General features: G+C 41.0%; 1 protein-coding gene across 1 annotated transcript in view; it reads right to left on the bottom strand.

Moving 5' to 3' along the window:
* Nucleotides 1-218: 218 nt before the first annotated feature.
* LOC109549600 (CD48 antigen-like) overlaps nucleotides 219-16876 on the bottom strand; it is a 43291-nt gene continuing 26633 nt past the window's right edge. The window contains exon 4 of the mRNA XM_073805839.1: nucleotides 219-560. Coding sequence (XP_073661940.1) covers nucleotides 319-560 — 242 coding nt within the window. The 3' untranslated portion in view covers nucleotides 219-318. The remainder of the gene's footprint in view (nucleotides 561-16876) is intronic.

The following is a 16876-nucleotide window of genomic DNA, read 5'->3' as shown; positions in this document are numbered from 1 at the left end:
ATTTCTCATCCTCTGCCTCTTGTTCTTATATTTCTCAAACCACATGTTTCAGTGAGCAGGGATTGTTGCAGGGAATCCCTCTTCTGATACAAAATGTAAGAGCTGGGCTCACTATAAAGTTAGGAGACACTGTGCACACAAGACCACTTGTTACCGAGTGCAAGCTTGCTCTGCTCACTACATGACAGGCAAATAAATCAGGACATGAGGGGCTGAGGCAAGGAATAGCAACTTTATTCAGAAAGCCAGCAGACCGAGAAGATGGTGGACTAGCGTCCCCCCAAAAACATCTTATTGGGGTCTGGATGCCAGTTTCTTTTATAGAGCAGAGAGGGGGAGGAGGTGAGGAAGTAAAGTAAAAAGGCCATTAACGGACTTCCCTGGTGGTGCAGTGGTTGAGAGTCCGTCTGCCGATGCAGGGGACACAGGTTCGTGCCCCGGTCCAGGAGAGTCCCACATGCTGTGGAGCGGCTGGGCCCGTGAGCCGTGGCCGCTGGGCCTGCACGTCTGGAGCCTGTGCTCCGCAACGGGAGAGGCCACAACGGTGAGAGGCTCGCATACTGCAAAAAAAAAAAAAAAAAAAAAGGCCATTAGCTTTGCCTGGCTTGGCCAGCATCGGGGAGAAGATGTGGTAATTTCTTCTTTTCTACAGCCATTCACCTGTGGACAGGGTCAGATTGTCTCCCTGTGAGCCGAACAAAGGCACTTTAGTTTAACTTTCAGGCAGAGGGGCAGGGTTCCCTGAGGCAGACAATTTTGTATGATTATAGTAAGAAAAGCAATGAAAAGCAAAGGTTGAAGTCAAAGAAACGATCCAATATGGAGTCAGATTTTGCTCTTCCCTGTTTCACACTCACACTTCTGACACTAACTGCAAGTCCAGCCACCCTCAAGTTTTGATAGCTTTGTTAGAAGGACTCACAGAACTCCGTTTTTTTCCTTAAAATTTTTTTTTATTTTAAATTGTGGTAATCACAGAACTCCTTTGTTATAAGGACTGTGAAATAAAATCCATATTTTATGGCAAGATAAGAAAAATTTAAACATAAAAAATTTTATCTGCCCTTTGGCTTCCTCTTTTCCCTCTACTATGCATTGTGTATCTGCATTATGCATTGACCAAACCTCCCCATTGGCAGAAATACCTGCTCAGCCGTAAGGAGAAACATTCTCCTAACACCAAGACAACTCCTTAAAAGATGACATTCCTTCCTGATATTGTAAGAGGTCATGATGACCCATCACTTTGTACTTACATATCTGGATTTTGCAAATTATTGACATCATTTAATGTACAGCTGTCTGTCTCAAAAACCTGTGTAACTGTGCTTTGAGCTCTAATGGGCAGAACTGTTCTCAGAGCTTTATGAGAAGCTGTTCCCAGGTTATAATCCTCAATTTGGCTTGAATAAAATTTTCTACACAGGGAACTATATTCAGTATCTTGTGATAAACCTTAATGGAAAAGAATATGAAAAAGAATGTATACCTATGTATAACTGAATCATTTTGCTGTACAGCAGAAATGAACATAGCATTGTAAATCAATTATACTTTAATAAAATAAAAAAAATTCTATTTCTCTCTTTGATTAAATTTTTTTCATCAGCAGGACTCACAGACTCACTGAAATCTCTTATATTCAAGGTTACGGTTTATTACAGGGAAAGATACAGAGTAAAATTAGCCAAAGGAAAAATACACAGGGCAAAGTTCAGAAAATGTACCACCTCACCATGGAGTCAGGATAGCCTTACCTTCCTGGCATCGATGTGTAAATACGCACGGTACGTCAGCCAGGAAGGCTTGCCTGTGCAGATCCTCAGCGTCAGCAAGAGATGAGCGCTTAGGGTTTTCTCAGACCTTTCACAAACATCAATATGGTACTGGGGATACACACAACCCGATGAATGCAAGGGCCTTCTGGATTCCAGGGAATACGTCAGAGCTTTCAAAAGCCCCTATGGACATCTCATTCCCCAGTTTTTCCTTTAAAGCTTTTTGATGAGCCTATTGTTTTCTTCAACTATTATCCACTACTGCATATAGCCACAAAGTTAAACACTTGCTTGCAGTTGCTTTCAACAAATACCTCCCTTCAAGTAAAGGGAGAGCACTGAGTTAGGTAAAATACAGGCATCGTTGCAAATGGGGTCTTCCAGGAAGCCACCAGAGAGGCAAGCAATGACAGTTCTTTGCACATGAACTTTTAAAAAGAAGTCCAGCCCTGTTCTGCTCTTGCAAGCGGCTGCTAGACTGCTAGCTTCACCATGAATTCAGACTATTTTTCAAAACTACAATGAGGTAAAGAGTAGGGGGTGAGACTGAGGCAAGTTAAAACACCACAAAGTTCTCTGTTCTTATTGAGATTAAGCTGTTTCTCTGAATAAATTCTCCTTGGGTTGCTGCAAGGTTAATTTTCAGAGTTCTGAAAAAGTACTCTAAAGTTAACAGATTTTCTCATTGCTTTTATGGAGGAGAGAATTTCTGAAGGCTTTTACCCCACCACTTTCTACACTTTACATTTTAGCATACATGTCGAACTATCTTCTTTTTTCTTATTAAAGCTAAAGTTGTTCAGTGTTTATATATTCCCCCCTTAATGACCCATTGAAACCACCCATCATACTATTATTATTTTATGAAATTTTGTTCTAAGTTTTTAAGTTAAAAATGTTTTTAACAGCAAATAGTTGGGTCTAGAGGTTGAGGGAAAGGGGAACTAACATTCAGAGATCAGCCTACTGTCAGCCTGCTCCTATAGCTGTTTGTTCTTCTAACCCAGACCGGGGCTGCTGAGGGCACACTGGTCATGAAAAAGACAGTAACTCAGAGCATCTACTCCAAGTCTTCCCCTTATTCTACCCCTTATCCTCCTGGGTTGCAATTCCCCCCCTGCCCCCACACACACACACATCAGGAAACAGCCATCCTCTTTCTCCCCAGGCCTCTCACAGTCCTGACTTGAGTTTCTCAGAATCAACACTCTCCTTCCCTTCCTGGGCAAGGTGTAAACTTGGACAAGTTACTTAATCCTATGGACATCTGAGATGCTTATCAGTAAAGTGTGTGTAATTCTTAGATAATATGGTTAGTCTGAGGCTTCAATTCAATGTATATTATGGATTAATTAAAATAATGCATGTAAACCCATAGAGAATAGTAAATATTGTCAAACCTGGAGGCTATAGGGCCATGAATAGTGGTTCCCAGCCTAAGGTAAATGCCAATATTTGCACTGGGGATATGGGGAGTTTACACTTTGAACAAGAAATTTATTCTTTGCTCATAGCTGCTTATGTAGGCAATCAACCAGTTGGAGTTTGTGGAAAGTCAGAAAGGAAACTTGACTCATTAAATGGGGTAGAGACAGAATTCAGGAGGAGCCTAATTCAGCCTTTCTGTAAAGCATGACTTCTGTGCCTGACCACAGGTTGCCACTTGTGGTCAGGGCTGCCTCGAGCAGAGCTGTTAACCCGAGGAAGCCGCTAAGAGTAAGAGGTGGATATGAGGTTGGGGAGTGTGAAAACACCAAGGTAGTCATAACTGTAAGGAATGGGGCCTGTCCAACATAGTGCCAGGCAAATCATAGACCAGGGCTGTTTATGCATGTATTCTACAATTATTTACTCAGTCCATACTATAGGTGCTGGAGATGAGATGAAAGACTTTTCTCTAGCATGGTGGGGCTGTCTCCTTAGAACTAACTTGATGGCCAGAGATCAGCTAAGAACTGGCCTTACAGCTCCACCCTGGAAGAATTGTATAAAATGCCCCTAGAACTCAAGCTTTTACTTTTCCCTTGCCTCTGCCCATTCTGATGTTTCTTCTGCAGCAGAACAGGCTGGAAGGGAGTGGGGCCCTACTCAGAAGACCCCCACCTCTGCTGGGCCTCCTTGGCTCTGGGATATAACAGCCTCCTCCTCAGTGAGTGGCTGGGCTCCTGGGAAGGGAGGGAATTGTGTGGAGCTGCGGTGAGGCAAGGAGGGGAGGAGTTGACCACTAGCAGGGCTCCTTAGGTTCAGGTTCTGGTGTCCTTGGTGAACAAAAGGAGAGAAACACAGTCTTGTAATCTGTAAATGCGGTAATTGTATATTTTGTTTAGAGCTCTGGGATGAACAGAAAAAACAAAATGGCCTTTTGGTGGTGACAAGCCTGAGAACCCTGAGCTCAGGCATGGTAGGCTGCATTGAGGGAATCATTTACCAGGGAGGCGAGGCTATTTCTGTTGCATTAGCAGAGAAACCACTAGAATCTGCAATGTCCCTGTGTCTGTTGGCAAGGAGTGGGGGAAGGGTCCCTGCTATTATGGGCTCCAGACAGTGGAAACAGCAAAAAGAAATGGAGGTTGGGTTTGATGCCCTCTGATGTCCTGTGTGACCCAGGACAAGTTCAGAGGGAACTACTGCTGATTGCACAATGTGGTGATAGGTTAAGAAAAATGAACAAAATTTTGTGTTAACATGTAAGAAAGTTTTTAGTTTTATGTTATTTAGATACATTTTAAACTCAATCTTGTTTACTACCACATCCACCCCTAGTACATTTTTTTTCTCTTTGAAGATTAGCATCTTTTGTAGATCTGAGCACTTCGCTTTCCTTCTCTTTCCCTGTCTTCTTTTAACTTTCTCACAGCTGGGCTCACCAGCCCCTTCTGGGTGAGTCCTCCCTGCAGCCTGAGGGCTGAGCCCCTTCTCTCCCTGGTTCCCTCCTTTCCAGCAAGTGGGGAGTCTGGTTAGGCTGCTGTCTAACCCTCTCAGCCGGCCAGAAGTCCTTGCCCTGCTAAACCCCTCTAAGTACTTGCTTCCCCTTTCCTAGGAGAGGAAAGTTGGAGGATGAGCCTCCAGGAACTGCTCTGATCCTGGTGATGAGAGAGCAGTGCTGGCAGGGGAGCTCCTGGGGAGGACAGGAACAGGGTGGGGGAGGTGATGGGCGGCTCCTGCAGTGGAGAAGCACTGGGCTGGGAGACAGGAGCCCTGGCTCCAGGTGTGGCTCTGCCCTGTGTGACCCAGGACAAGTTCACCCCCTGGGGAGGCTCCTCCTCCGTGGAAGGAGGGGTCTGGGCAGGTCTCCTCAAAGGCCCCTCCCAGTTGTGACGTTCTGGGATTCGGTGCCTCCACACAGACCGGACTCTCCTGTGGGGACTTCAAGGCCTCTGCTCTGTCTCTTCATCCTGTCCTGTCCTATTCCTGTGTCCTGACAGGGACTGACAGCTTTTGAGCCTGTTTAGGGAACCTTCAAAGAGAAGACCCCTGGCAGTTCTTGTGGTCACTTCTCAGCCCTTCAAGGAGGGAGGAGATGTTCCTCTTCAAGCCTCCCCTTGGGAATCCAACCTGGACCTCTGTTTTCTCTGCCTCTGCTCTGGGGAGGGGTCTTGGGACTCAGTGTCCTCAGACCACCTGCTGAAGGACATCATCTCCTTCCCCACAGTGTGTGGAAACTTGGTCTGCAAACCACACTCTGGAAAGCATGTTACGGCTGTGCCATGTAGAAGCAGCTAATAATTCCAGACAAAGTGTTTCAGTTTCTGTTTGTTTAGCAGAAAATTTACCTTCCTCCTTGCTGATCCCAAGTGGCGAGCTCTCATTACCAATGCTTAAGGGGAGTGACACAAACATTGTTTTGGCCAGAATTACCTGTGAAAATCTCTTAGGAAGGTACCACGTTGGAGACTGAAATACTGTTCCTCAGTAAGACCAACTGCCACATTTCCCTTATTGGAACAAGGGCTGTTTCTTGAGCCCAGATTAAATGGAGCACTTATGGCTAGTGTCCATTGTTATACTAAGAATTTTTTATTTAAACATGAGATCAAAATTTTTTTTTTTTTTTTTTTTTTTTCCCCGGTACGCAGGCCTCTCACTGCTGTGGCCTCTCCCGTTGCGGAGCATAGGCTCCGGACGCACAGGCTCAGCAGCCATGGCTCACGGGCCCAGCCGCTCCGCGGTAATGTGGGATCTTCCCGGACCGGGGCATGAACCCGTGTCCCCTGCATCAGCAGGCGGACTCAACCACTGCGCCACCAGGGAAGCCCGAGATCAAAAATTTTAACATTAGATTCTCTTTGGTTATTTATAATCTTTTTAATACATTATTAGATTCAGTTTGCTGGTATTTTGTTGATGAGTTTTTGTCTGTATTCATATGATATATTGGTCTATAATTTTCTTTTCTTGTGGTTTCCTTGTCTGGTTTTGGTATCAGTGTAATATTATACTCATAGAATGAGTTAGGAAGTGTTCTCTTACCTACTTTTAATTCTAATTTTAGAAGAATTAAAAATGATTGATACTAATGCTTGAAATGTTTGATAGAATTAATCAGTGAAACGACCTGGTCCTGGACTTTTCTTTGTTGGAATGTTTTTTTTGGTTAGTAACTCAATCTTTTTATTTGCTGTAGGTTTGTTGTGATTTTCTGTTGTTTCTTGAGACAGTTTTGTTAATTTGTATTTCTAGGAATTTGTCCATTTCACCTATGTTACATAATTTGTTGATGTATAATTGTTCATGATATTCTCTTCCAATCCTGTTATTTCTGTGAGGTTGGTATTAATGTTCCCAATTTCATTTCTGTGATTAATGATTTGTGTCTTCTATCTAATTTTCCTTTTTCAGTCTCACTAATGGTTTGTCAATTTTGTTGAGTTTTTTTCAGAAAACCAATTTTGGTTATGTTGATTCTTCCCATTGTTTTTCTATTATCTATTTCATTTATCTCAACTCTAATCTGCATTATTTCCTTCTATCTGTTAATTTTGGGTTTTGTTTGCACTTCTTTTTAGTTCTTTAAGGTGTAAAGTTAGGTCATTAACTGGAAATGACCAGTTTTTCTTTTTAAATATAGGTATTTACTACCATAAATTTCCCTCTGAGTACTACCTTTGTTGCATCCCGTGTTTTGGCAGTTCTGTTTCCATTTTCCTACATCTCAAAGTGTTTTCTTTTCTCTTTTTTTTTTAATATATATTTTTATTTTTGGCTGCGTTGGGTCTTTGTTGCTGCGCGTGAGCTTTCTTTAGTTGCCACGAGTGGGGGCTACTCTCCGTTGCGGAATACGGGCTCTAGGCGTGCGGACGCAGGCTCAGTACTTGTGGCACATGGGTTTAGCTGCTCTGCGACATGTGGGATCTTCCCCGACGAGGGCTTGAACCCCTATCCCCTGCATTGGCAGGTGGATTCTTAACCACTGCGCCACCAGGGAAGTCCCTCTTTTCTCTTTTTAATTTAAGTATAATTGACTTAAAATATCATATTAGTTGCAGGTGTACAACATAGTGATTTGATACATTATATTATAGTAATTTTATGTATTATGAACTGATCACCACAATAACCCTAGTTATCATCTGTCACCATACAATGTTATTACAATATTATTCGCTGTATTCCCTATGGTGTATATTACATACCTGTGATTTAATTATTTTATAACTGGAAGTATGTACCTTTTAATCCCCTTCACCTATATCATCCATCGCCCCACCAACACTGCCTCTGGCAACCACCAGTTTGTTCTCTGTATCTATGAGTCTGTTTCTGTTTTGTTATGTTTGTTCATTTGTTTTGTTTTTTAGATGCCACATATAAGTGAAATCAGAAAGTATTTGTCTGTCTTTGTTTGATTTATTTAACTTAGCATAATACCCTCTAGGTCCATTCATGTTGTTGCAAATGGCAAGATTTTATTTATTTTTTATGCTGAGTAATATTCCATTATATATATAAGCTACATCTCCCATTATCCATTTATCTATTGATGGACATTTAAGGTGCTTCCATATCTTGGCTATTGTAAATAATGCTGCAACAATACTGCTCATATCTTTTCAAATTAGTGTTTTCATATTCTTCAGCTAAATACAGAGAAGTGGAATTGTTGGATCATATGGTAGTTCTATTTTTACGTTTTTGAGGAAATTCCATACTGTTCTCCATAGTGACTGCATCAATTTACATTCCCACCAACAGTGCAAAAGTGTTCCCTTTTCCCACATACTTGCCAACACTTGTTATTTGTCTTCTGATAATAGTCATTCTGGCAGGAATGAGGCAATATTTCATATGGGTTTTGATTTAGTTTTCCCTAATGATTAGTGACTTGAAAATCTTCTCATGTGTCTGTTGGCCTTCTATATGTCTTCTTCAGAAAAATTTCTGTTCGGGTCCTTCCCATTTTTTGACTGCATTGTTTGGGTTTTTTATTTGATATTGACATGTATGAGTTCTTTACAAATTTTGGATATTAATCCCTTATCAAATACGTCATTTGCAAATATCTTTTCTCATTCAGGAGGTTGCCTTTTCACTTTGTTGACAGTTTTCTTCACTGTGCAGAAGCTGTTTAGTTTCATGTAGTACCATTTGTTTATTTTTTATTTTATTGCTATTGCCTGAGGAGATAGATACAAAAAATATTGCTAAGAATAATGTTAAAGAGCATACTGCCTATGTTTTCTTCTAGGAATTTCATGGTTTCAGGTCTTATGCTTAACTGTTTTACCCATTTTGAGTTTATTTTTGTAGATGGTATAAGGAAGTGGTCTAGTTTCATTCTTTTGCATGCAGCTGTCCAGTTTTTTCAGAATCATTTACTGAAGAGGCTCTCTTTCTGCATTGTATATTCTTGCCTCTTATGTTGTAGATTAATTGACTTTATGAATGGGAGTTTATTTCTGGGCTCTATTCTGTTCCATTGATCTATGTGTCTGTTTTTATGCCAGTACCATATTGTTTTGATTGCTATAGCATGGTAGTATTGTTTGAAATCAGAGAATGTGATGTCCCCAGCTTTGTTCTTCTTTCTCAAAATTGCCTTTGGATATCTGTTTTGTGTGTGTGTGTGCATGTGTGTGATTCCATAAAAATTTTAGGATTATTTGTTCTATTTCTTTGAAAATTACCATTGGAATTTCAGTTGAGATTGCATTGAATCTGTAGATTGTTTTGGGTAGTATGGACATTTTAACAATATTGATTCTTGCAATCCATGAGAACAGAATTCTCTTTCCATTTATTTGTTCATTGTCAATTTATTTCATAAGTGTCCTATAGTTTTCAGTGTATAGGTCTTTTCCTTCCTTGGTTAAATTTATTCTTAGGTATTTTATTCTTTTTGATGTAATTTCAAATGGAATTGCTTTCTAATTTCTCTTTCTGATAGTTTGTTATTAGTGTATAGAAATGCAATAGATGTCTGTATATGAACTTTTTATACTGCAGCTTTACTGAATTCATTTATTAGTTCTAATATTTTTTGGTGTAGTCTTTAGGGTTTCTTATATATAGTATCATGTAATCTACAAATAATGACATTTTATTTATTTCCTTCCAATTTGGATTTTTAAATTTCCTTTTATGATTGTCATGGCTAGGACTTCAAATCCTATGTTGAATAAAAGTGGCTAGATTGAGTATCCTTGTCTTGTTTCTGATCTTAGAGGAATGCCTTCCTTTATCTTTTGCTACAGTCTTTTTTTAAACGTCTATTTTGTCTGATACAAGTATTGCTAACCCAACTTTCTTTTCATTTTCATTTGTCTCTTGTAGGCAGCATATAGATAGGTCTTGTTTTTCTGTTGTTGCTGTCTTTTCTTTAATCCATTCAGCCACCCTATGTCTTTTGATTGGTGCATTTAGTCCATTTACATTAAAAATGATTATTGATAAGTATATAATTATTGACATTTTGTTACTTGTTTTCTGGTTGTTTAGCTGGTCTTCTCTGTTCCTTTCTTCTCTTGGTTCTTCCCTTCTGGTTTGATGATTTTTTTTTAGTGTTATGTTTGGGCTTCTTTCTCTTTATTTTTTTGTATCTTCTGTAGGTTTTGGTTTGTGGTTACAATAAGGTTCATACATATATATATATATATATATATATCAGTTTATTTAAAGCTGATAGTCACTTAAGTTCAGATGCATTCTAAAAGCACTACATTTTTCCTCTTCTTCCTCCACATTTTATGTCTTTGATGGCATATTTTACATGTTTTAATTTTGTGTAAACATATTAAATACTTCTTGAAGTTACAGTTGATTTTAGTACTTTTGTCTTTTAACTTTCATATGAGTTTTTAAGTGGCTGATCCACTGTCTTTACTACATATTTGCCTTTACCAGTGAGATTTTCTTCTTTTATATATTTTCTTATTTCTAGTTATGGCCTTTTCTTTTCTGCTTAAAGAAGACCCTTTAACATTTCTTTAAGGCCAGTTTAGTGGTGACAAACTCCTTTAGTTTTTGCTTGTCTGAGAAACTGTTTATCTCTCCTTCAATTCTGATTGATAACCTTGCCAAGCAAAGTATTCTTGCTTGCAAGTTGTTGTTGTTTTCCTTTCAGCACTTTAAATATATCATTCCACTCCCTTCTGGCCTACAAAGTTTCTACTGAAAATCATCTGATTGTCTTATGGGGGGGTGTCCGCTTGTATGCGACTAGTTGTTTGTCTCTTACAGCCTTTAAAATTCTTTCTTTATCTTTCACATTTTTCATTTTAATTATGATATGTCTTGCTGTGGATCTCTTTGAGTTCATCTTGTTTGAAATTCACTGTGATTCCTAGACCTGGATATGTGTTTCCTTCCCCAGGTTAGGGAAGTTTTTAGCCGTTATTTCTTCAAATAATTTTTCTGTCCCTTTCACTCTCTCTTCTCCTTCTGGAACCCCTGTAATACAAATGTTAGTATACTTGATATTATCCCAGAGTCCCTTAAAATATCTTCATTTTTAAAAATTATTTTTTCTTCTTGCTGTTTGATTAGGTCATTCCTACTATTCTGTCCTCCAGATCACTCATCCATTCTTCTGTATCATCTAATCTGTTGTTGATTCCCTCTAGTGTATTTTTCATTTCAGTTATTGCATTCTTCAGCTCTGATTGTTTTTTTCTTATGTTTTCTAACTCTCTGTGAAGTTCTACTGTGTTCCTACATTCTTCTACTAAGTTCAGTTAGCCTCTTTACGACCATTATTTTGAAACTCTTCATCAGGTAAATTACTCATCTCTATTGTATTAGGGCTTTTTCCCTGGGGTTTTATCTTGTTTTTTCATTTAAAACATATTTTTCTTTCTCTTCACATAGTATGACTTCTGTGTTTGTGTCTATGAATTAGGCCAAGCAGCTACCTATCCTGGTCTTGAAGGCATGTCCCATGTGTAGACTGTGTAGTCTACATGTACAGTACACATGTCCCATGTGTAGACTGTCCCATGTGACGGTCTTGAAGGCATGTCCCATGTGTAGACTGTGTGTGCTTGGAGGCTTTGGCAGGCTGCCTGGAGCCGGAGTGGGTACCAGCAGGAATATCCTGGGTTGTACCACATTGGGGTTGTCCTGGCAGGATGACTGGGGCTGGAGGGGGCACAGGCTGGGTGGTTCTTGAGGTGTGCCATGCCAGTACTGTCCTTGCAGGATGGCTGGAATTGGAGCAGGCATGGATCAGGGGGTGGGGTCCCAGAGTGTACCACACCAGGATGGCTGTAACAGGAGTGAGCACAGGCCAGAGATCCCAGGGTACGCTGAGCTGGGGCCATCCCAGTGGAACTGCTAGAGCTGGAACAGGTGAAGGCCTGAGGGGAGGGGATGGTCCTGGGGCACACTACACTGGGGCCACCTTGGAAGGATGGCTGATGTTGGGGCAGACACAGATGGGGGAACCCAGAGTACATGGTGCCGGGCCAACTTTGGGGGAAGTTGTAGATGGTGGGGGCCAAGTGTCTGGGGTGTGCTGGGGTGGCCTTGGCAGGCCAGCTAGAGTGCCTAGACCATGTTCCCACCTGTGTTATCAAGGGGAAGGGAAATGCAAAAATGGCACTCTCTCGTGCCTCCAACTCTGGAGAAAATTACAGCAGTGACCCACTCATTTGGAAGATTTGCTACAGTTAGTAAATGGATTTCCTTAATGTATAGTCTAGGTGACTTTTAAACCACTGTTTTATCATTGTGCCCCCCCAGGTTGGGCTAGTCTGTGCATGGAGTCCTCAGTGATATCCCTCCCTACTGCAGTTTGCCACATCAGGGGTGGGGTTCCTGTCTGCAACACGTCTTCATCTTTCCTACCCACTGTTAGGTGGTCCCTCTATCATTTGTTGTACAGAAGCTGTTCAATCAGCCCTTAGTTCTTTAGGAGGAGTTGTCCTATATGTGTGTAGATCCAATGTGTCTACGAGAGGAGGTGAGTTCAGGGTCTTCCTACACAGCCATCTTAGGCTGAAAGCCTCTCATATTCTTTTCTGATTTCCCTGTGAGTTCACCTCTGACCCACAGGTTGTTTTATTGTGTGTTATTTAAATTCCACAAATTGGTGAAGTTTCTAGTCTTCCTTCTGTTATTGATTTCTAGCTTCATCCAATGGTGGTCAGAGAAGATGCTTCATATGATTTTATTCTACTTAAATTTATTGAGACTTATTTTGTGGCCTAATACAAGGTCCTGGAGAATGGTCCATGCACACTTGGGAATAAGCATATCCTGTTGTTGGGTGAAGTAGTCTATGTGCTTCTGTTAAGACAAGTTGGTTTTAGAGTATTGCTCACATCTTCTATTTCCATACTGATGGTGATGGTTAATTTTATATGTCAAATTGGCTGGGTCATGGCACCCAACTATTTGGTCAAACATTATTCTCGATGTCTCTGTGAAGGTATTTTTTGGATGAGATTAACATTTAAATCTGTGGAGTTTGAGTAAAGCTTATTACCCTTTATAATGTGGGTGGGCCTCTTCTAATCAGTTGAAAGTCTTACTAGAACAAGGACTGACTTCCCCTCAGCAAGAAGAAATTCTTCCAACAGACTGCTTTTGGATTCAAGCTGCAAGTCTTCCCTGAGTCTTCAGACCTCTGGCCTACCCCATGAGCTTTTGGATGCACCCATCTTCCACAATCACAGGAGCCAATTCCTTAAAGTAAATATATATATTTACTTTGCTTTAAGTAGGTAAGTAAATAAATATATACATTTATAATAGGTATGTATAATTAGAATAGACATACTCAGAAACTGGCAGAATCCCCACATTGGTTTCCTGACTTGTGAAGTGAGAGCTATTCTGATAGGAAAGGCAAAGTGAAAGCCACTAGAACCACTTCTACCTAAAAAAATAGTAAACCATGAGTAATTCTGCTTTCACAGAGGAACTACATAGATTAGTGCCAAGAACTTGAAAGATGCCGGGGTGGTGATTCCCATTCCCAGTCAACTCACCTATTTGACCTGTGCAGAAGACAGATGGGTCTTGGAGAATGACAGTGGATTCTCAGAGTTAGGCTTGCTTACAGTGGACAGTAAGCTTAGCCAGGTGGTGACTCGAATTGCAGCTGGTGTACCAGATGTGGTTTCATTGCTTGAGCAGATTAACTCATCCCCTGCTAGTGATCTGGCAAATCCTTGTTTCTCCATCCCTTTTAAGAAAGATCACTGGAAGCAGTTTTCTTTCAGCTGGCAAGACCAGTAATACACTTTCATTGTCCTATTTGAGGGGTATGCCAACTCTCACCTGTATGCCATAACTTAATTTGCAGGGATCTTGGTCACTTTTTCTTTCTACAAGATACCACGTTGATTCATTATATTGATGACATTGTGCTGATTGGACCTACTGAGCGAGTAGTTACAACTATTCTAGACTTACTGGTTAAGACATATGTATGTTAGAGGGTGGGAAATAAATCCAACAAAAATTCAGGGACCTTCTACCTCAGTGAAATCTCTAGGGGTTTGATGGTGTGGGGCATGGTGAAATATCCTTTCTAAGGTGGATGATATGTTGTTGCATCTGGTCCCTCCTACAACCAAAACCAAAAACCCAAAAAACCTAGGCATAATGCCTGGGGGGGTCTCTTTGGATTTTCGAAATAGCATGTTCCTGATCTGGGTATGTTACTCTAGCCCATTTACCAGATGACCCAAAAAGCTATGAGTTTTGAGTAGGGCCCAGAGCAAGAGAAGGCTGTGCAATAGGTCCAGGCTGCTGCACAAGCTTCCTTGCTGCTTGAATCATGTGATCCAACAGATCCAGTGGTGCCTGAAGTGTTAGTGGCAAATAGTGATGCTGACTGGAGACTTGGAAGTTCCCTGTATGTGAATCACAGTGAAGGTCCTTAGCATTTTGGAGCACAGCCCTGTCATTGGGGATAATTACTCTCCTTCTGAGAAACAGCATTTGACCTACTACTAGGCCTTGGTAAAGACGGACACTTAACAATGGGCCACCAAACTACCATGCTGTAAGCAAAGGAAAAACAAAATGAGTTATTGAAGGAAGTAGTTATAAATACCAGCTATGACTATATACCAGTTACAGAAACGAGAAGCAAAGACTGTAATTGTCAAGAGTATTTTTTCTCATTTTGTTATGAGTGCATTTGTGTGTGTTTGTGTGTATGTGTGTGTAGTGTGTGTGTGTGTGTATATATTTATATTACATATATAATATCTCCAATATCTTTGTTTTCTTCCATCTCTTATCCGCTTATTATATAACATAAGACATACTGACTGTGACATTAAACTAAAAAGCTTCTGCTCAGCAAAAGAAATGATCAATAAAATGAATAGGCAAACTATGGAATGAGAGAGAATATTTGCAAATCATATATCAGATAAGGGGTTAATATCCAAAATATATACAAGGAACTCATACAACTCAATAGCAAAAATACACAAATAATACAATTTAAAAATGGGCAAAGGGGGCTTCCCTGGTGGCGCAGTGGTTGAGAGTCTGCCTGCCGATGCAGGGGACACGGGTTCGTGCCCCGGTCCGGGAAGATCCCACATGCCGCGGAGCGGCTGGGCCCGTGAGCCATGGCCGCTGAGCCTGCGCGTCCGGAGCCTGTGCTCTGCAACGGGAGAGGCCACAACAGTGAGAGGCCCGAGTACTGCAAAAAAAAAAAAAAAAAAAAAAAAAAAGTGCAAAGGACCTGAATAGATATTTTTCCAAAGAAGATATTCAAATGACTAATAGGTACATGAAAAGTTGCTCAAATCACTAATCATCAGGGAAATTCAAATCAAAACCAGAATGAGATATCACCTCACACTTGTTGGAATGGCTGTTATCAAAAGACAAGAGATAAGTGCTGGTGTAGATGTGGAGAAAAGATAACCTTTGTGCACTGTTGGTGGGAATGTAAATTGGTGCAGCCACTATGAAAAACAGAAAAGAGGTTTCTCCAAAAATTAAAAATAGAACTACCATATTATTCATCAAGTCCACTTCTGGGTATATATCCTAAGGAAATGAACTAATCATTTCAAAGAGATATCTGCACCCCCATCTTTACTGCAGCATTACTTACAATAGCCAAGATGTGGAAACAACCTAAGTGTCCATTGACAGATGAATGGATAAAGATGTGATATATATTTATATCACAATGAAATATATGCAGCCATAAAAAAAGGAGGAAATCCTGTCATTTGGAACAATATGGATGAAACTTGAGGGCTTATACTAAGCAAAATAAGTCAGACAGAGAAAGACAAATATTGTAGGATTTCACTCATATGTGGAATCTAAAAAAAAAAAAAAACAACTCGTAGAAAGAGAAAAAAGATTGGAGGTGGCCAGAGATGGGGGTGGGGGGTAGGGGAAATGGTCAAATAAAATAGGTATCATTGCATCCCAAGTGCTATAGAGATCCAGAGACTCCCCTACAATTTCTGTGAATTCCCAGGGGCTTACAGCTCAGATCTCTTGTTCTTCCTGAACTCCCCATCTCACTGAACTCTATATTTCTCTCCTATATGGCACCTGCCCCCACTCACCCCACTCCCTACACACATGCATGATCTGCTGCTGCAGATCAAAGTCTGCTTTCCTTTAATTCCACAAATATTATCGGCATAAGACCATTGTGTGTAGCAAACTCTTACCAAAGGTTCTGTGGTTGGTACACATGTGCTTGTTTATATGTTATGCCTTCACACAGGATGGATGGGACATTAAGATGAGACTTCTTTAAAAAGTCCTTGGCATATAATAAGTCGGCCTTGAACGTGTATTGGCTGACTCCTTCCCAATGTCCCTGGCCTCCAGCTGCATTACTGGTTCCCCTCTCCAGGCCCCTCTTCCTCACTTTCCCGCACGGAAATCATTTTCATAATCAAATAATTCCCAAAGAAGGAGTCCTTTCAGGAGAGGTACAGGGACATGAGAGGGAGTGGTGGCAGATGGGACTTGCTCTCCGTTGCCATGCAGGAGACCAGGGGATGAATTGCTTAGATTTTGACTCCCCGTAAGAAGAAGTGTCTGACCACAGGCTGCACAGATTGCCTTTGCAAGTTATTTCCTCATTACTATGTGGAGCAGAGGGGAAATGAAGCCAATGCTGGATATTCTCTTGCCTGGGGTGCTTCAGAGCAGTTCTGGGGAGAGAAGAGACCGGACTGCAGGTGACTTGCTTGAGGCCACACAGTGGGTTGGGAGAGGGGCTGTGATGTTGGGGGATAATTCCTGAGTTCATTTCATGAGTCCAGACTCTGTCCCTTAATTAGCTGCGTGACCTTTTATAGGTCACATAATCCCTCTAGGACTCATGTTTCACATCCGTAATATGGTTTTGTATGCAGTGACCTGACTTTCTTGAGTGTGTGGGAGTGAAGTCAAACCTGCAGGCTATAAGGCCTTGAATACTGGTTCCCAGGACAAGGTAAATACCAATATTTGCATTGGGGATGTGGGGAGTTGACACTTTTCACTCAGAGCTTTGTTCTTTGCCCGCAGCTTCTTAGTTAGGCAACTGACAGTTGACATTTATTGAAAATGAGAAAGGAAATTTGAGTCACTGAAGAGGGTAGGAAGAGGAGACAACCAGTATATCCAGGAAGGCCTAGCCCAGCCTTGCTATACAAGCACGACTTCTGTGCCTGACC

The sequence above is a fragment of the Tursiops truncatus genome, chromosome 1 (assembly GCF_011762595.2).
Source record: "Tursiops truncatus isolate mTurTru1 chromosome 1, mTurTru1.mat.Y, whole genome shotgun sequence".
Taxonomy (NCBI): Eukaryota; Metazoa; Chordata; class Mammalia; order Artiodactyla; family Delphinidae; genus Tursiops; species Tursiops truncatus.
This window is presented reverse-complemented; position numbering and strand designations above follow the sequence as displayed.